Below are 19,560 nucleotides of genomic sequence, written 5' to 3' on the forward strand. Positions count from 1 at the left end.
ATAAAAATAAAGGGAGGAAAATAAATTTTCAAAAAAGGAAACCTGTATAAGAAACTACTGCTATTCGAATGAGTATTACTTGAAACTATCTTTGGCAAACACATCACTTGCTGGATTTACCTGTGAGCCCCTAATACCTGTATTGGGTTTTTTCAGATGGCAGGGAAGAGACAAGTACAAGTTACTTTTGGTGTGGTTTGGTTTCCGGGTCAGTGGTTGGCAGGGGTGGCAGCAGCTGTCCCATGGGGCTCACAGTTGGCCTGAGCTTCCCAGGAAGCTGGAGGCCTCACGGACACCAAGGGAGGAGCCCGGTGTCTGCTGGCCCCTGCGCCTAGGGACCAGCCTTCTCGTGATCCACCTGGAGTTTGTGTTCCTTTCCTCCATCCCTGGTAGACGCTGGCACTGGCCTCCTTTGTGCCCAGTTAGTGGGCTGCCCTGGCGCCAGCCGTGGCCAGAGTAGCGGTGGTGGTGACACCATTGCAGGGTGTGTGGGGAAGAGCCCGGGCCGCTTCCTCTCTGCAGGGCCTTGGTGTGCGGCCCCTTTGGGGTCTTGTGTGTGTTAGTACACCAGTTCCCTGGGCAATTGTTGTACAGGAAAAATGGTTTTGTTTTCACTAAAGAAAGTTCTCTATTTATTTTGGTTACCTATTGTGGCATAAAAGTTGCCCTAAAGTTGGTGGCTTAATTACCCCAAAGTTAGTTGGTTTTGTTTGGCAGAGGTTTTTGCTCATGAATCTGCAATTTAGCCAGTGCTCAGAAGAGCCCAGTCTCTGCTCCATTTGGTGTCATCTGGGGTGGCTCAAAGGCTGGCCCTGGAGTCACCTGAAGGCCCCTCCCCCACATGTGTGGGGTTGATCCTGGCCGCTGGCTGGACCTTCTCTGGGGCTCTTGGCCAGGGCCCCTCCATGTGCATGGCCTCCCTGTGTGGCCTGGGCTGTCATTTGTCACAGCATAGTGTCTGGGTTGCAAGAGTGCGTGTCCTGAGAAAGAGCCGGGGGAAGTGGCTCTGCCATCTCTGAGCTAGCCTGGGAAGTCAGGCTCGTTCATTCTACTTTCTACATGCAGCTATCCCTCGGCATCTTCGGGGGATTGGCTCCGGGACCCCTTGCAGGTACCACAGTCCAAGGATGCTCCAGTCTTCCATATAAAATGGTGTAGTACTGTCGGCTCTTTGTATCCACGGACGTGGAACCCTTGGATACGGAGGTCTGACTGTACACTAGAAGCAAGTCACCAAGGCAGCTCTGTTTTCAGGGGACGCAAATTTGACTCTGCCTTTTGGTGAAAGGAGTGTGGCAGAATTTGCAACCATGTATTCAAAGCCACATGTTTTTTCAGCGTTTCAGAACATCAGATAGTGTCCCCTTCTCTGGAGCACACTTATCCTTCATGGGGGCAGCCGCATGTAGGGAGACAGCCAGGAGAGCTAGTGGTGGAAGGTTATGAACTCTATGCTGATTGGCTAGTTTGGAAACTAGATGAAAGTAATTTTTCCATTGGCTAACGTTGGCTATAAAGTCTAATGCTCAATTTGAGAGGAGGAAAAGGAAACATGAAGCCGAAAATTTATGAAAGGAAGGGAAGAGCACAAGGGCCGTGAACAACAGAAAGAAGCATCACCAAGTTTGTAAGCTGCTCTCCAGTCTGGAGGATGTGGTCCTGAGGTTTGGGTTTGGGGACTTTAAACACCTGGCAGGAGGCAGTTCTGAGTGTGTGCACATGTGTCTTCTTCTGGAGGCCAGAGCCAGGCTGGACCCTGAGCAGCAGAGGGCAGGTGTCGGCCTTCCTGTTGGCCGTAGGGACGCTGCCCGCCATGTGCAGCAGGAAGGGTGCGACGCTGTGCAAACGCCCTTCTCTGAGATAATCAGGATGTGGATGTGCTTTGTTTTGGGCTCAGTCTGTGCTAAAAAGCTACCAATCGTGTACTTAATTAAATGTATTTTTTTTTTTTTTTTTTTTAGCACAAAGATTCTGTGGTTCCTTACCTTCTTCGACTTCTTAAAGGTCTTCCGAAAGTGTATTGGGTAGAAGAAAGCACAGCTCGGAAAGGCAGAGGTAGTTTTGCTTAAAGTTTCCCTGAATGCGAGGAAGCATCTGTGTGTTTCCCGTCTGCGAGGATTGAATGTTTAATCACACTAACGCGGCAGTTAGGATGCTTCTAGCTGGTTCCACTCCTGTGCCTGCAGCACTAGCGCTTTCTCACGTTGCCCAGAGCCCTGGGCGGGATGAGCGGAGCTGAGCAGGACCACGGGGACCCTCAGGAACCTTTGCTCATGTCCCATTGGCTGCCCTGGGTCCCCTGCTGTCCCTGAGCTGGTCTGTTGCCTCAGATGGAGAGGCTCACCCTGCAGTGAGGTCAGTTCTCCAGATGGCCTGGTGGCTGCACAGAAAGGAGAGCTGAGATGGGAGTTTGGGACTCAACCACTATGTCCACTGTCAGTAGTTTTATCGCTTTGTCGATGTTGCTAAGTTTCCACTGAACTTTGCATCTTTGCAAGTGGAATAAATTCATGTGTATTTCTTTTTAACTTGTATTTGATACTGATCTCTCTTTAAGGTCAAAGAGAAAGTTAGATAATCTTTTCTCTCTTCCCCTCCACTGCCCTCCCCTCCCTTCCTCCCTCCTTGCCTTCTTCCTCCTGTCCCTCCCGAAGTATTTACATAGGTCCCCTACATGCCAGGCATTGTGCTAAATGCTTATAACACTCATGATCTTGTAAACGGATTTCCCAAGACTCCAAAATCAGCTTGGAAGATCTCCAACATTTCAGAGTTCATGACCCATGAGACTGAAGTTTCCTTGTAATCTCTCTCTCTGAGTCCAAGGCCCCCACCTTCAGATCTAGCAGGGGGTTGGTGCCTGCAAAGAAGGCCCTTGTCCTTTCTGTTGGTGGCATGGCCTGAATTTGTCAGGTGGGCTCAGTCTGCTGGAGACTGTGCTGTCCTCATGAACATCCGCTTGTGCCTGCCCGTGTTCCTCTTGCCCTTCGGGTTTTCAACATTTCTGGTGACTTACTGTACCTAAAGCTGACAGACCCCGAATTATTTAGGTGTCCTGGAATTTGAAAGACTACAGATTAAATAGAGCATTGCTGAAAAGTGAAACATCTGTGTCTACCATTGTTACCTAATTTGGGGAGAAGTAGAATACTAGAAAGTGTTGATCCTATTTTATTTCAAAACAAATATCACTTCTGTATACTTGGACTCATTCGAATGAGTTTTTTAGCATTATTTAAACATTGTTAGGGACTTTCCTGGTGGCGCAGTGGTTAAATATCTACCTGCTAATGCAGGGGACACAGGTTCAAGCCCTGATCCGGGAAGGTCCCACATGTTGCGGAGCAGCTGGGCCCGTGCACCACAACTACTGAGCCTGCGCTCTAGAGCCCGCGAGCCAGAACTACTGAAGCCTGCATGCCTAGAGCCCGTGCTCCGCAACAAGAGAAGCCACCACAGTGAGAAGCCCACACACCACAACAAAGAGTAGCCCCCGCTCACTGCAAGTAAAGAAAGCCCACACGCAGCAATGAAGACCCAATGCAGCCAAAAATAAATAAATAAAAAATAGATAAATTTATTAAAAAAAAATTGTTAGAGATATATAAATTTCCAATTATCGGGTAATATTTCAGTCTCCTAGTTTCTATTAAGGCAATATCATTTATGCTTTGATAAACCCCATAGCAGTAGTTCTTAAAGGGCCATCCCTGGGCCAGCAGCATCAGCACCCTGGGAACTTGTCAGAAAGGAGATTCTCAGACCCCACATTGGAGCTACTGAGTTAGGAACTCTGGGCCCGGGAGTCAGGCAGACTGCGTTTCAACAAGCCCTCCTGGTGGTCCCGGCCACGCTCAAGCTTGAGAAGGACCTAGAGCTGCATTTAAGAATCACGTGTGCGGAAGTAGACACGCAGTGGTCGTCTGCTCTGTGTGTGTGTGTCTTTGAGTCAGTGCTCAACGTTCAAAATTGGTTAAATGTTTAATAGTGATTGGACCTCCTCGGCAGCAGGTCTAAACTTCCCAAAGTGCAGAAGTGGTGCTTCACTTGTGGTCTTTTGGGTGTAGTGCTCCCTTCTTGACCTTGAGGCTCTGCTTCTGAGAATCTCTGTACTGGCAGGCTCAGTCAGGGAAGGGCTTAAAAACCTACGAGGAATAGAGCACATCTCTGGGTGCTCTTCTGAGGATTTTCTCCACCTGTCAGAAGAAAAAAGGAAAAAAACCATCAATTCAGTTTAAAGTGATAGTAATTGGTGTTTGACAGTTAGCCTCCATGGAACATCTTTGGCAAACACATCACTTACCAAGTGACACATCTTACCAAGATTGATTTCCCAATTTTATTTAGGTCGGGAATAAAACATGGAATCTGTCATGTTGAGAGGCTCTGTAATCTCAGACTATAAATTGGCTCAGCAAACATTTCAATTTCTTGAACCGAAACATTTTATTACAAGGAAGGCAGGGGTGTTTCTCAGCGAACACCTTGGGCCCATATCTGTTCTCTGGAGGCTCATCCTGACGAGGGCGGCCTCCACTATAAGCAGATCCTTGGCAGCCATGTGAGAGGGAACAGCCAGATGGGGTGGCTGGTCAGTGTGATGATCCGATTCCTGTCTTTCTGCCTCCAGGCACCCTCCCAGTGGCTGAGAGCTTCAGCTTCTGCTTGGTCACTTTGCTGTCTGACGTGGCTTATAGGGACCCTTCCCTCAGGGATGAGGTAAGTGTGTGGTGACTTGGTGTGTGTTTCTGTAAGATCTGAGAGGCCCAAAGTGATGACAGGGCAAAAAAAAAAAAGTGATTGGATTGTTTATGTTGATTTATTTCATACTGTTAGTCACACACATGAGAAATGTTAAATCCTGCTTGCAGTGCTTAGTCCCCTGCGACCTCCCGAGTCTTATCTCATTCAGCTTTTCCAATTGCCCTGTGAGGTGGCCAGCAAAAGGTCACGCGTCCTCCTGCCTCCATGCTGGGGACTGACGTTCATAGGAGAAGATTTTCTGGAAAGCTGGAGCCGTTCCTTCAAGTGCTCCAGTTTTTTTAGTTTTAGTTTATTTTGTTGGAAATGTTACTTAAATGTATTTCATATTTCTCTCCTTTTATTTATTTATTTATTTTTGGCTGCATTGGGTCTTCGTTGCTGCGAGAGGGCTTTCTCTAGTTGCAGCGAGTGGGGGCTACTCTTCATTGTGGTGCATGGGCTTTTCATTATGGTGGCTTCTCTTGTTTCGGAGCATGGGCTCTAGGCGCATGGGCTTCAGTAGTTGCAGCACACGGGCTCAGTAGTTGTGGCTTGTGGACTCTAGAGCGTGGGCTTAGTAGTTGTGGCACACAGGCCTAGTAGCTCCACAGCATGTGAGATCTTCCCAGACCAAGGCTCAAACCTGTGTCTCCTGCTTTGGCAGGAGGATTCTTTTTTAGAAGGAAGGTTTTCTTTGTTTTATTTTATTTTTTTGCGGTACGCGGGCCTCTCACTCTGGTGGCCTCTCCCGTTGCGGAGCACAGGCTCCGGACGCGCAGGCTTAGCGGCCACGGCTCACGGGCCCAGCTGCTCCGCGGCATGTGGGATCTTCCTGGACTGGGCACGAACCCATGTCCCCTGCATCGGCAGGCAGACTCTCAACCACTGCACCACCAGGGAAGCCCTGGCAGGCGGATTCTTAACCACTGCGCCACCAGAAAAGCCCCCCTGTATCTTTTTTAATTTTTAAAATCTCTTTCCTTACTATCACGTTGTAAATTCTGTGTCCCTATTTCTGCCATTATGTTGGTCTCCACCCTTCTTTCTTAGTTTAGGTTCTTTATTTACTTGTGGGTTGGCTAAAGAGATAACTAGATACGTTAGAATCACATATTATTTAAAAAGCTAACAGGGCTTTTCTATCAGTAACACCTATTGAAATAGGTCACCACAGAAGATGGTGGCATAACTTTAATACGTGAAATGGACGAAACATTGCTTTCCAGGTCCTCACTGTTCCGCATCATTTGACAGTAGCAAAACGTGAGCAGTTTGGTGATGAACAAGTCACCTCAGACCAACTTCATTTTTCTGCCTGGATTCCCCAAGACTGGAAGTGGGGGAGGTGAGAGGGACTCGGTCTGGGTGCTCTTCATCAGGGCCTGGACCACGCCTCTCCTGACATCCTGGGTCAGCAGTGTAGCGGAGGGCAGGGTTTGCAGAGCCACCTGAAGGACCACCCCAGGGGCACCTGGCAGGAGTCTCTGGTCGCCTGCCCCCTGCGGTGGAAGCTGAACAGCTAGGACCAGCCAGGACCGGGGATGAAAATCCTGAAAGCAAGTCAGTCTCGTCTGTAGATGATTCAGATGCCAAGCTGGGAATCGAGGACCTTCGCAGTGAACTGAAGCTTATGCCCTGAGCTTTTGTGGGGCTCAGTGACGGGCAAAAAAATACCAGCCCTGCGGGTGGAGGGGCACAGCTTGAGGCAGCATGTGTGAGAGACACTTAAGGATTTCATTTCTCTGTGAGTTCATTGGAGCCAGCAGTGTGAAGGGCTGCTGGAAAGCCAGTGTCATGTCCACAGACGTCTGGGGTCCGTGCTGAGTCTGGTGATTACTCGGGGAGATCCCCAGCATCGCTGGAATAGTAGTGTGTTTTGTCTGAGCACTGCAGTTGGAGATGGTTTCTTACATACTGAGCTATAGTGGAGTCAGGCAGGCCATCAGCAAGGACTTGAATCATAAGGAACGGATGGAAAGAACCAGGGGTGTTGAGCTGTGAAGAGAGATTGGGGGCCTGTCACCTGTTTCCAGAGTTAGGAGGCCTGTGGACCAGCCAGAGAGGGAGGGTTCTGTCCACAGAAGGTCTGTTGCCTGACCCCTCTGCAGAGCTTCCGTGCAGGGGGTTATGGATCAGGAATGAGGTTGGACAAGAGAATGTCTAAAGCTCCCTCTAGTTCTGAATTAATTTTGTGATATTTATCTGATTTTGTTTATAAGTTTGTGTGTTATGTTTCCTTGGCTATTCCAGATTTTAGAGGCGCTTTTGCAGGTTTTGCATGTCCTTTTGGGAATGTGCCAGGCCTTGGAGATTCAAGAGAAAGGTATGTTTTTCTTTTTATTGTTTGTGATTATCCTTCCCCTTGCTTTTCCCAGTCTTCAGATTTTCTGTTCTTTGCAACCAGTGTATCTGGTGGACGTGACCTTTGCTGCATGTTAGCTGAGAGCCCACGTGGGGTCATGAGCACAGGTCTGCTGCCTGAATGCTGGGCCACTTCCCCCTCTGGGGCTCGGTTTCTTCACCTGTAACATGTCTGAAAGTCATTTTTCTTCTGGTGTGAGGCTACCAATCTGCTCCCAGAAGGACTAAATGCACTGATTAAGTCCCGTAAGGGAGCCTGCTCAGGTGACGTGGCTGAGGGACTGATTTGGAGGTGCTGTGCGTGGTTAAGACCTCCCACCCACAGGCCGTGTCTGCAGCCGTGGTTGAGGATGGATGGAAAATACTGCCGGTCAGTGCCTGGGCTTGGCCCTGTTGCCATGGCTAGTTCTGGCCCGTGGACTTGCTGGTGGGGGGCCCTGAGATGGGTGGTCCCAGGTCCCCAGGTGGTGCTGCCACGGCTTCCCTCTGCCTTCCAGAATACCTCTGCAAGTATGCGGTCCCGTGCCTCATAGGAATCTCCCGCGCATTTGGGCGTTACAGCAACACGGAAGAGTCCCTCCTGTCCAGGCTCTTCCCCAGAGTCCCTCCTCATTCCCTCCACGTCCCCGAGGAGCTGGAAGGTGTACGGAGGCGGTCCTTCAACGACTTTCGCTCCATCCTCCCCAGCAACCTGCTGGCGGTGTGTCAGGAGGGCACCCTGAAGAGAAAGGCCAGCAGCGTGTCCAGCATCTCGCAGGTGGGGCCATGCGCCCAGACGGACAGGGGACGGGGGCTTGTTAGGTGCCCACTTGCATGTAGTTTGAGGGAACTTGGGGAATGTGAAGGATTCTCATTAGAGTTCTCTTTAATTCAAAGGTTGCCTTGTCCTTTTTAAGATTTATAAGTGAGTCATCTCCTGGGAGGTGAAGTGTTTGGGCACCAGCTCTTTTCTGAGTGCAAGACAGTTGGTGCCTGTAGAGAATATGTAATTGACTCATGGAGAAAGACAGGGACACGAAACACTGGGAATAGTCTGGCTCAGTCATCAGGTGTAGAATATATGGCTAGACACAAGAATTTAGAATTACAGTAGAGAACCTGTAGCCAGGGTGGGCTTCAGCGAGGAGGTGGGGCTGAACCAGGGCTCTGGCCAGCAGAGGGAGCCTTGTCTGAGACAGATCTGACTGAGGTCTGACTGGCCTTTCTTATCTGTGCGTGTGGTTGTGTGTTTCAGGTCAGCCCTGAACGAGGGGTGCCCCCTCCCAGCTCCCCTGGAGGATCCACCTTTCACTACTTCGAAGGTGGGCTTCGCCTTTCTGCTGACCGAGCCCCCAGGCACTGCTGTTGTGCATCTTGAGTGTCAAGCTTTTAGAAAGCATTTATTTTCTATTTTTGATTAAACTTCTTAAACTTGAATCTAAAAATATTTCAAACATAGAGAAAAGTGCAGACAATAATATACAGGACCCCAAATGCCTGCCATCTGAATCTTAGTACATTAACCTGTGAAAGCACTGCTTTTCAGGTGGAAATACCAGCGGTGGGTCCTTCTCTTGTTTCTTGTTGTTTAAGGTCATTAAGTGCATGGATAACATTAAAGAACATAGTAATGAGACTGCATGTAATCCCTTATGTTTAATGAGTAATACTTTCTGTAGAGCTTTGCTGTTCACAAAGGACTTTCAGGTAATTTACTGAATTTGATTCGTGTGGCAGCTCTGTGCAGTGTCAGACACTTGTTACAATAGCCTTCACCTTCTCCTCGAAGGAAGTAAGATGCAGATTGTGGGGAGGAAGTGGGGAAACAAGACCTCCACGCCTCATGGCACCATCCGTTCCATTATCAGTGACACCCCTGCATAAATCCCAAATCTTACACCTGTGGTTCCTGCAGCTCTGCCTTTTGCCTCCTTTTGTGTCCACCACGCACTGGGTCAGCCACGCAGGATGTCATCCTCATGTCGTGGTGTGTGTCCGGGTCACAGACTTCTTGCCTTGTCTTATGACTATCATTATTTTTTACAATAAACTGTTAATGTCCTTAAGGTGAACGACATGATGGTTTGATATACATAAATGTGGTGAGGTGGTTACTGCAGTCAAGCCATTAACTATACATCTCCTCACATAGTCACCATTGTGTGTGTGCGTGTGTGGTTAGAGCACCTCTTCTCTCAGCGCATTTCTAGCATCCAGCACGGTGTAATTAGCTCTCTGGACTCAGCCCGCATAACCGTCATCTCCCCATTTCCCCACCTCCCGCCCCGGTCACCACACTCTCTGCTCCCATGTCTTTGAGTTTTTTAGATTCCACATATAAGTGAGATTGTGCAGTTTTTTTCTTTCTGTAACTGGCTTACTTCACTCAGCATAATGCCCTCCAGGAATATTATTCAGCCTTAGGAAAGGAGATATTGCCATTTGTGACAACGTGGATGAACCTGTATGTGATGCTGAGTGAGATAAGCCGGTCACACGGGTGCATATATAATGGAAAACACATGGAGCATGTGTGTTCATGCACACTGTACATATACATGTTTTATGTAGTTTTCACACACATTTCATGCACGCACACACACACCCTTCCCACCTTCTCCCCACCTGTTCCCTTTAATTTGGCCTCACCCCACCCCCCGTCCAGCCCCCTCTGTGGCTTCACCGTGTTGGCCTCCAGCGTCTCAGCTCCTCTCAGTATTGTTGCCCCCGCTCTGTTGTAAGCTGCCTCCTGCTGTCATGGCTCTTAACCTGTAAAAAGGTGTAATTCTTTTTTTGTTGTTGTTCTCACATGTCTGGGTGGAAAATATTAGGACATGATTCTACCTAAGCTTTGACCTGAAACACCCCAGTGAGAGGCAACCCTCCCCAAGGATTTGCAATCCAGCTTTTACTTCTTTTTTTAATTGAAATATAGTTGATTTATAACGTTGTATTAGTTTCTGATGTATAGCACAGTGATTCAGTTATACATATATATTATATTCTTTTTCAGATTCTTTTCCACTATGGTTTATTACAGGATATTGACTGTAGTTCCCTGTGTTATTCAGTAGGACTTTGTTGTTTACCTATCTTACATAGAGTAATTTGTATCTGCTGCTCCCAAATTCCTAATTTATCCCTCCCCCACCCCCTTTCCCCTTTAGTAACTGTAAGCTTGTTTTCTATGTCTGTGAGTCTGTTTCTGTTTCGTGAATAAGTTCATTTGTGTCATGTTTTTTAGACTCCACATATAAGTGGTATCATAACGATATTTGTCTTTCTCTGTCTGACTTACTTCACTTAGTAACTTAGTATGATGATCTGTAGGTCCATCCATGTTGCTGCAAATGGCATTATTTCATTCTTTTTTATGGCTAAGTAGTATTCCGTTGTATATATACGTACCACATCTTTTTTTTTTTTTTTTTTTTTTTTTTTTTGTGGTACGCGGGCCTCTCACTGTTGTGGCCTCTCCCGTTGCGGAGCACAGGCTCCAGACGTGCAGGCTCAGCGGCCATGGCTCACGGGCCCAGCCGCTCCACGGCATGTGGGATCTTCCTGGACCGGGGCACGAACCCGTGTCCCTTGCATCGGCAGGCGGACTCTCAACCACTGCGCCACCAGGGAAGCCCCCACGTCTTCTTTATCCATTCATGTGTCAATGGACATTTAGGTTGTTTCCATGTCTTAGCTATTGTGTATAGTGCTGCTATGAACGTTGGGGTGCATGTATCTTTTGTATTAGAATTTTCTCTGGATATATGCCCAGGAGTGGGATTGCTGAATCATATCAGCCTTTACTTCACATGGAATTTGAGTGTAAACAAAAGCAAAATCGATACCGTTGTTGGTTCTTGAGGGAGTATCTGGGTCTCATACTCCCATGACTGACTTTCTGGTTTTGCCCCATCAGCCTCTTACTTGCCTGATGGGGGTGCCCTGGAGCCCGACTACTACTTCTCCACCATCAGCTCCAGCTTCTCCGTTTCTCCTCTTTTCAATGGCATCACTTACAAGGAGTTCAGTATTCCCCTGGAGATGCTCCGGGAACTCGTAAACCTGGTAAGCATAGCCTTGATGGATAGATGGACCACGGGTATATCAACCAGTGGAATTGCTAGTTGTGTCAGCCTATATTTCACAGCACAGCTTGGTAGTCACAGTTTTCAGATTAAAGAGGGAAGGAGGGTCACATCCTCGGAGTTGCTGTGTGGCATGTTCTCATTTGTCCCTGCAGCCGCCACGTGGGGCGTGGCCATGCGTCCCCTTGTTAGAGGTGAGGAAGTTGGTGTCAAGTACTTTAAGGGCTAAGGGCAGGGCCCAGGCTCAGGCTGTGGTCCGACCCCAAGCCCACCTGCTCTTGCACTTGACCCAGCTCAGGGGCTCCTCTTTTTGGAGTAATACAGAGCTAATGTTTCCTGTCTGGGGACCTCTGTGTGATCTTTGCAGTCACATCAGAGATGCCATTGTCTGAGTCCTGGAGTGGCTGGGCCTGTGACCCACCCCTGAAGTTGCCATGCTTGTACCAGGGTGCTGCATGGTGGATTTGGGTGGGCCAGGACAGACTCCAAAGACAGGGCTTTCTGCTTTGGAACGAATGAGAGAGAAGAAGGTCGGGGTGAGGTGGGGGCCGGAGACGTGGCGCTTGCCTGTGAGGAGTGTGAACAGAAATGGCCCAGAGGTGGTGGCTACGGGTGGAGAAGCAAGAAGATGACCCAGTGTCGGCGGGCAGGGTGGAGCCAGGGTGAGCTGCTCAGTAGCCGGCTGTCCTGAGACCCCCCAGCCGGCCACGCTGTCAGTGTCCCGACGGGACAGCAGCTCTTTAGGGTCGTGTCAAGAGATTCCAGTTGAAGGCTGGATGTCTTGGTTCGTTCAGGGGAATTTGTTTTTCAGTTTTTTTTAACTTTCAAGGTTAGGTTTTCTTCTAAACCATTTTTAAATTTCTTCTCCTGGCCTGTCGTTTATCATTATCCATATGTTTTAAAAATAACCTTAAAGCACTGTAGTGTGGTGGCAGTTTCTCAGGCGGTTCTTAGTCGGCAGAACAGTTCTTCCTGTCCTGAGCACTGGTACAGAGTGGGGCCAGGGTGGGGGTGGCCAGTGCTCCTGTGAGGAATTCGCAGTGTGTGCTGCAGCGCCCGGAAGAGCCAGCGCCCTGGCCCGGGGAGGGGGCATCGTTGGCGCCTGGGGACCGGCTGTGATGGGGGTCTACCACGTCTGGGAGGGGCCTCGGGGGGGAAAAGTCAGTCTTGCCTGGAGTCTCAGCGCTTTCGCTTCCTGGAAATGGAAACCTCATGTACCCAGATTTGAGGGAGTTGGTTCCTTTTCTGTTTTTATTTCATTCCCATCTATGGTAAGAAAGAAGTTCTAGGTGATGGCAGGATTAGGGACATTTGTGTGTATATTGGAGCCTTGGGGCTCCAGTGATGTGCTCATTGTTGGCCTCTTATTTCCATCCATTTTTCACTGTGAGCTTGTGATATGGTTTCATACGTCAGCACGATTTGTTCTTCAGTGGAATGAGCTGGCACTCCTGTCTCCCCCTATGTGTGCCAGGTGCTCACGAGGTCTCGTTTCCCTTGCAGGTGAAGAAGATTGTTGAGGAGCCTGTTCTCAAGTCCCTGGATGCAGTCGTAGCCAGCGTGATGGAGGTACGTACTCCCTCTGAGGGCATCACGCCGAGATCACCTGCCAGGCACACCTGTGTCGGGGGAGTGGGGAGGGTTTGCAGTCGGTGGGGTGGGGCCGCTGGAGTGAGGGAGAGGCTCGCCCTGAGACTTCTGCGTACGTTCCAGTGACGACAGCACACCTGCCGCCCAAGGCCTTGCCCTGTGCCTGGCTCCTTTAGATGTGTCCCCTACCGGTGCCCCGTCCTGGCCCCTGAGCACTGGTCAGAACCTCTACTTCACAGGTGAAAGCAGAGGTTCGGGGAGGACTAACTGGTGCCCGCGTCCCATGGTCAGCATGGGAGCTGGATTGCGGCCTGGGCCCCAACTCTGCTCCATTGTGGTCCTTGCCCCCACGGTGCCTGCAGAGCCACTGCCAGGGCTCGGTACACACCTCTCATCAGTCCAGGCACTGCAGGCCCTGGCCTGTGAGTATGAGAGGTGTGTACTCAGGCATCTTCTGTCCTTAGCATGTTTGGAACCAAGGCCCACAGCTTTATTTATAAAATCATTAAATGTCGCTGCTGGGAGGCCTCAAAGTCCCTGGGAACATTTGGGTCAGCCCCCTTTTGTCAGGGTCCAGAGAGATCACCGATTTCCAGGCTGATGGCTGCTGTGGCCATGTGCTGGGCTCAGATTCCTTGTTAAGCCTGGCATTCTTTCTCTCATCCGATTATAAGACATGCAGCGCCTGGCACCACCAGGCTCAGTTATGAAGCGGGAAGGATACCACCAGGGACCTCCCTATGCTGCAGGCCACAGCTCCTGCCCTGCATGCGCTCCACCCCGCTGTCTGCGGGCATTAGGTGTGTGACCGGTCACTTGCCAGCTGGTCCGCAGCCCTCCTGCCCGTGGGCCTGAGCTCTCACTGTGCTTGCTCTCAGAGGTGTCCTGGTGTCCTTCGTCGGTGTGGGGTCGTGTGACCCTGGGCAAACCAGGAGGCCAGGGCTGGAGCTGGGCTGGCAGGCACAGCAGCCAGACGTGTTGGGCCCGAGTGCCGTCCGTGGTGAAGAGCTGGCTTGGGTCCTGAGGGGAGAGGAATGCCAGGAACATGGGGCTTTGGGGCCCTTTTCCCCGTGGAACAGAGCAGTTTCTCATATTTTGTTTCATAATTTGGACTTTAGTGTAAATGTCCATTTGAAGAATTGGTTTTGTGGCTAAATAAAAGCTCGAACCCGAGTCACTGCAGGATAATCCTCCTCCTCATCCACCTTCACTGGCAGTGACCGTGCTTATTATGTGCCAGATGTGACTCCCTCTCCTTGAACCCACGGCACACCCGCTCTCAGCCGGGAAGACAGAGGCTGGCAGGGCCTTCATCACACAGCTCTGGGGCCCTGGGGCCGGGCTGCACCGCCCAGGTTCCTCCCTCCTGGCTCTGGGGTGGGACCCCTGCTCACCTTAACCTCAGCCACTGTCACATCTGCCCTGCAGGGAGTCATGAGGACTGTGCCTGTAGGGCCATTCGAGCAGCGCCCTCTGATGGCACCGGTGCCCATGGGACACGGCCTCCACCAGCCTCGCCCCACAGGCCCCTTCCCGCTGTGGATTTGCCTCCGCATCTGCCTTCCCCGCGCTTACCTGTGTCAGAACTTTTGTAAATCGTGCCTTTCCATTGCACTAGACTGAGGGTGCAGAAAAATTAACAGCATCTTACTCAACTCACTAGACCTCGGATGAATTTTTTTCCCCAGAAGAAAACTAGCGTCACATTTTAGATGAGATTGCTAAAGAAAATTTAAAGTGAATTTTAGTTACAAAACATAGGCCGAATCCGAAGGTGCCCCAGCTGTCGTGTCTATGACTGAGGGGGACAGGGTGCAATGTGGTCTTGTGGCCCTGTGGCTCCTGCACCCCCACTCTTTTTGTTCAAAGATGCCTGGAGAGGGTGAGCCCTCAGTGAGAGGAGGTGGTCCATCCTCCAGGGGCCTGGGGCTGCTCCCCGCAGGCATCTCTGGGCAGTGTGAGCGTAGGAGGGAGGAGGGAGTCATCGCAGTGACCGGCGGTGCCAGTCACGCGTCCCATGCCTCTACCCGCAGGCCAACCCCAGCGCCGACCTCTACTACAGCGTGTTCAGCGACCCCCTCTATGTGGCCACATTCAAGATGCTACGGGACACTCTGTACTACATGAAAGGTGAGGGTGGGGTCCTGCCCTTGTGCCAGGGCCGCTTCACAGCATCTGCAAGGAACGTGGACACGTTCCTGGGAGAAGCAGGCGATGAGGGACATGCACCTGTCGTCCTGCCCCCGGTGCTGCCAGCAGCGCAGCCTCTTTGGTGGGTGTGTCTCCTCGGCTGATGTCTGACACGGACGTGTGGGGTCGTCCTGATCCCCTGGTCAGGCATACAGTCTAATGTGTCTGCCTTACATGTTTCAAAACATTAAAAAAATAAGAAAACGAGGCAGTCGTGATCTTACAACTCAGAATAATTTGTCAGTAGCGGAGCTCACACACGGAGTTAGCAGTTCCTTCCAGGCTCTCTTGTGTGTTTTAAACACAGTTTTCCTAGGCTCTTCCCTTAAGTTGCTGAATGTACTTCATAAACAAAAGCTTTGATGACCACATGGTGTCCTGTGGGTGTCCCATAATCTCCTTAGCTGTTTTCCTGATCTGATTCCAAGCACTGCTGGGGCCTGAACCTGGTTGGGGCCACCATGAGGGCTAGGTTCCCGAAAAGCGGCAGGTGCTGGCTGCTCGGCCTGACCCCGGAGCCTGTGGCCTCCCCTAGCCAGTCTGCTGCTGGCTTTCTTGGCCAGTCTGCCCTCTGCCTGTGCCGTCTCTCGGGTCTCCTGCACTGTCCAGGCCCGAGGACGAGAGCTGGGAGAGGCCGCAGACTGGGTGCCTTCCTGTGCAGGGGGTCCTCCTCGGGCTGCATCCAGCTTTCCCACATCTGATAACTGACGCCCTTTTTAGAAAGTATCACAGGAGTACTTTTCGTTAATCAGACCAGTTCTGGTGATGGCACTCCCCAGGTTGTGTCTCGTGTTCAGGTTTGAGTGTATTGACAGCTTAAAACAAAGCATGGCTCGCATTTCTCTGGGAGGTGACCATTCTGAGTGTCAGGTAGCATGTGTGCAGGGCTGGCGTGCGTGCCCGTCCTGGCTCGCCCTAGCCGGCCTTCCTGGAAGCATGGTAGCCAGCAGCAGCTCCCTCTCCCTGGGTGTCTGTCGCAAGGGAAAGACCACGGCTGCTCACAGCCTGAATCTGTGCCCGCTCTCCCTCCTGCAGACCTGCCCACCTCCTTTGTGAAGGAGGTCCATGACTTCGTGCTGGAGCAGTTCAACACCAGCCAGGGGGAGCTCCAGAAGATCCTGCACGACATGGACCGGACCCACAGCGAGCTGAGCCCCCTGAAGCTGCGCTGCCAGGCCAGTGCCGCCTGCGTAGACCTCATGGTGTGGGCTGTGAAGGACGAGCAGGGTGGGTTCCCCGTGCCACCGCCTGGCGTGTCCTCCGCTTATGAGGAGAGGAGGGGGCTCGGGGCGGAAGATGGTGCTGGTCCAGGAAGGTGGGGGTTCGGGGGGAGCCATGCTCAGGACACGGGACAGGGTGGGGGCTGGCAGCGGACGGATAGCCCACCCCGCAGGATGGTGTCGTCATAGCAGCAGGAAAGGAGCAGGGACGCCCACCTCCGACACTTTGTGGTGGAGCTGCTTCTCAGAGTTAGTGAGCCCGGGGTTTAGTCACGTTCTATTTTGACTGATGAAGGAGTTTTTGTGACCATTGGCCTTTGCTAAAGGTCCGTACCCTCCTCTGTTCTGAACTTAGGCGCAGAGAATCTGTGCATCAAGCTGTCTGAGAAGCTGCAGTCCAAGACATCCAGCAAGGTCATCATTGCTCACCTGCCCTTGCTCATCTGCTGTCTGCAGGTAAGTCTCACGGGCCCCGGTGGGGGTGGTTGGGGGCGCGGTGCTGACACCCGTCAGCAGGGCCTTCTTTTTTTTTTTTTTTGCGGTACGTGGGCCTCCCACTGTTGTGGCCTCTCCCGTTGCGGAGCACAGGCTCTGGACGCACAGGCTCAGTGGCCATGGCTCACAGGCCCAGCCGCTCCACAGCACATGGGATCCTCCCAGACCGAGGCATGAACCCATGTCCCCTGCATCGGCAGGCGGACTCCCAACCACCGCGCCACCAGGGAAGCCCCAGCAGGGCCTTCTTGCCGTGGCCAGGCTGTGGCAGGCACCAGCAGCGAGGTCTGAGCTGCTGCCTCTAGGAACTTGAACTAGAGTCTGCTGTGGACAAGTTCAGTGCTGGGAGGCCACTGCTGACGGCCAGCAGGCTTTCTGCGAGTGGGGTCCAGGCACAGCCAAGTCCTGCGTTGTGAAGGCTGCCCTGCATCTGCCGGTGTTCCCAAGGCCTCGGACGCCAGCCTGCTGTGCCGAGACTCTGACCTTGTCCCAACCCCACTGACTTCACGTTTGCCGTTGTGTAAAAGTAATGCTTGGTGCCCTTTCTCCCCTAAGTTTGTTCTAAAAGAGATGGACACACTTTAACAGTGAATCTCACCTTTGGGTGGAGAGAGTCCCAACCACCCCCTTTCTGTCTTTGTGCCCCATGGCCGGGTGGCCCTTGGAAGTCTGATTGACTTGGTGTCTGAAGGGGTGGGCACCTCCCCTGCGGCCCCTGATGGCCCGCTGTGCGTTGCAGGGCCTGGGCCGCCTGTGCGAGAGGTTCCCGGTGGTAGTGCACTCGGTGACGCCATCCCTGCGGGACTTCCTGGTGGTCCCGTCCCCCGTGCTGGTGAAGCTGTACAAGTGCCACAGTCAGTACCACACAGGTAACTGGCCGAGAGGCCGCCATCCCTGGGCTGCTCCTCTGCCTTTTCCTCCCAAGGCTTCCCCTGCACAACTCCCTGGGGTGCCAGGCCTTCCTCCCGCTGCCACTGCCCCAGGCCCCAGTCCAGGCCTGCTCTTTTTGGCACCTGCCCTCTCTGGGGCATCCTGCAGTGTGCGTCCCATGTCCCAACGCTGGGCCTGGAGCTCTGTCCCCTCCGCTGCCACAGGCCCAGAGCACGGCTGGTGACCAATGTTAATTAAGTACCCTGCTGCGCACTCGGGTGCTGAAGTGATATCACCATGCTGCCCCCAGTCCCACCAAGGTAGTCCCACCCTTCAGGTGGAGAGACTCTGAGGGCCCTGCTCTCACGCTTGCCCACCCTTCCTGCCTTCCTGCTCGTGAGCTGGATGCCCTCAGGCCATGCCCTTGCCTTTCTGCTGGAGCTGAGCTCCTAGGGGCCAGGACTTCTGAATCATTTCTTAAGACGTGCTGTTTTATGTATTCATTGCTTTGTAACTTAAGTGTCCTTCCTTGATTTAAACATTTGTTTCATTCTTTCTGTTCTCTGACACTTTGGATTCTGAAATGCTTGGTGAAGTCTTTGTAAAGTGATTGCTTTTATAGCTAAAGATGATTACATTTGATTTTGGTTTTGAATTTCAAACACGGGTATGGAAAGTGACAGGCATAACCAGATAGATATTTGAACTTTCACTTCCAGTTGCCGGCAATGATATAAAAATCAGCGTAACCAATGAGCATTCCGAGTCGACCCTGAATGTGGCGTCAGGGAAGAAGAGCCAGCCGTCCATGTACGAGCAGCTGCGGGACATTGCCATCGACAACGTCTGCAGGTGGGCGGCCTCAGGGGGTGAGGGGGACAGGGGCGGGGTGTCAGGCAGAGCCAGAGACATTATTGTTCAGGGAAGCTTCTAAACCTGCACTGGATCCGAAAAGGGAGATTGCTACATGTTAAAGAAAAAAAAAAAATTTCCTGCCTTTCTTTTCCTGATCATAAACGTAATAAAAAACAGAGAAAACCTGTGATTTGTAGAAAAGTAGACAGAAAAGAATTATCCCTTAGCCCATCATCCAGAGTGATGACACGTGGTCCTATTTCATCTTGTTTTCCGTGTGATTTTTGGTATAAATGAGAGGTTTTACATGCCCGAATGTCCCTTCGGCACCAGCTCCATCTGTGTGAACTCTTGCTGTCCACACTTGGGGACCAGATACATTCTGATTTGCAGGAGACGTACCTCTCCTTGTCTGAGTCCTGGCGCCTCGCTCTCGGGGCCATCGGGCTGGAACCCAGCTACTCTGTCAGACTGTCTTCTCTGACTTTGTGGCCTGGGAGCCAAATGTGTGGGGAGCGAGAGATGCTTGTAAGATTTCATGCTCCTCAGGGCTGTTAGATTTCCCCTTCTCTAGAGCATAAGCATTTCTCCATACTATTAAAACCTCGATATGTAATTTTAACATTCCCTCAGCCACCGTGGGACCATCTGTCTTTCGAATCAGCTATTGTGACTTTTGTTGAGAAACGGAATTTTAAATTGGAATTGGCATGAGTATGACACCCTAAAGGAGACCGTTCTGGGCAAGATAATGAAGTTACTGTTTTCAACTGAGATACTTGTCAAAGGGTGAAATCTACAGCTGTTCTTTGAATTCATTCTGTGTAATGATGTTCATTCAGATTTCTGGGGAAAGAGTATTCAGAGCGGGTCTTTAAACCTTGCAGACCCGAGACAGGAAAAACTCAACCAAAATCAAACACAAAATGCTCATCTGGTTATTCTGATGCCTCATTCTGCTTGGCCTCCTCCTTGCTCAGGTGCCTGAAGGCTGGCTTGACTGTGGACGCAGTGATCGTGGAGGCCTTCCTGGCCAGCCTCTCCAACCGGCTCTATATCTCCCAGGAGAGCGACAAGTACGTCCTGTCCTGTCCCGGGGGGTGGGGGCGGGGGCAGCTGGTCCTGTGCAGGCTCATGGGGCCGCTGGCATTTGCACGTCTGTGCCGCTTCCT

At 51.4% G+C, this 19,560-nt stretch overlaps 1 protein-coding gene across 7 annotated transcripts in view; it reads left to right on the top strand.

Moving 5' to 3' along the window:
* Positions 1 to 19,560, top strand: part of PI4KA (phosphatidylinositol 4-kinase alpha) — a 95,408-nt gene that overhangs the window by 23,644 nt on the left and 52,204 nt on the right. For all 7 annotated transcript variants that reach the window (XR_007471535.1, XM_049697571.1, XM_049697572.1 and 4 more), the window contains exons 3-15: positions 1,962 to 2,055; positions 4,631 to 4,719; positions 6,994 to 7,066; positions 7,602 to 7,861; positions 8,339 to 8,405; positions 11,000 to 11,148; positions 12,672 to 12,737; positions 14,792 to 14,888; positions 15,984 to 16,175; positions 16,524 to 16,624; positions 17,403 to 17,532; positions 18,253 to 18,385; positions 19,369 to 19,464. Coding sequence is in view for 6 of the 7 variants with exons in the window: in XM_049697571.1 (XP_049553528.1) it covers positions 1,962 to 2,055; positions 4,631 to 4,719; positions 6,994 to 7,066; positions 7,602 to 7,861; positions 8,339 to 8,405; positions 11,000 to 11,148; positions 12,672 to 12,737; positions 14,792 to 14,888; positions 15,984 to 16,175; positions 16,524 to 16,624; positions 17,403 to 17,532; positions 18,253 to 18,385; positions 19,369 to 19,464 (1,547 nt within the window). In the remaining variant the exon portion in view is untranslated. The remainder of the gene's footprint in view (positions 1 to 1,961; positions 2,056 to 4,630; positions 4,720 to 6,993; positions 7,067 to 7,601; positions 7,862 to 8,338; positions 8,406 to 10,999; positions 11,149 to 12,671; positions 12,738 to 14,791; positions 14,889 to 15,983; positions 16,176 to 16,523; positions 16,625 to 17,402; positions 17,533 to 18,252; positions 18,386 to 19,368; positions 19,465 to 19,560) is intronic.

The sequence above is a fragment of the Orcinus orca genome, chromosome 15, assembly GCF_937001465.1.
Source record: "Orcinus orca chromosome 15, mOrcOrc1.1, whole genome shotgun sequence".
In the NCBI taxonomy this organism is placed as follows: domain Eukaryota; kingdom Metazoa; phylum Chordata; class Mammalia; order Artiodactyla; family Delphinidae; genus Orcinus; species Orcinus orca.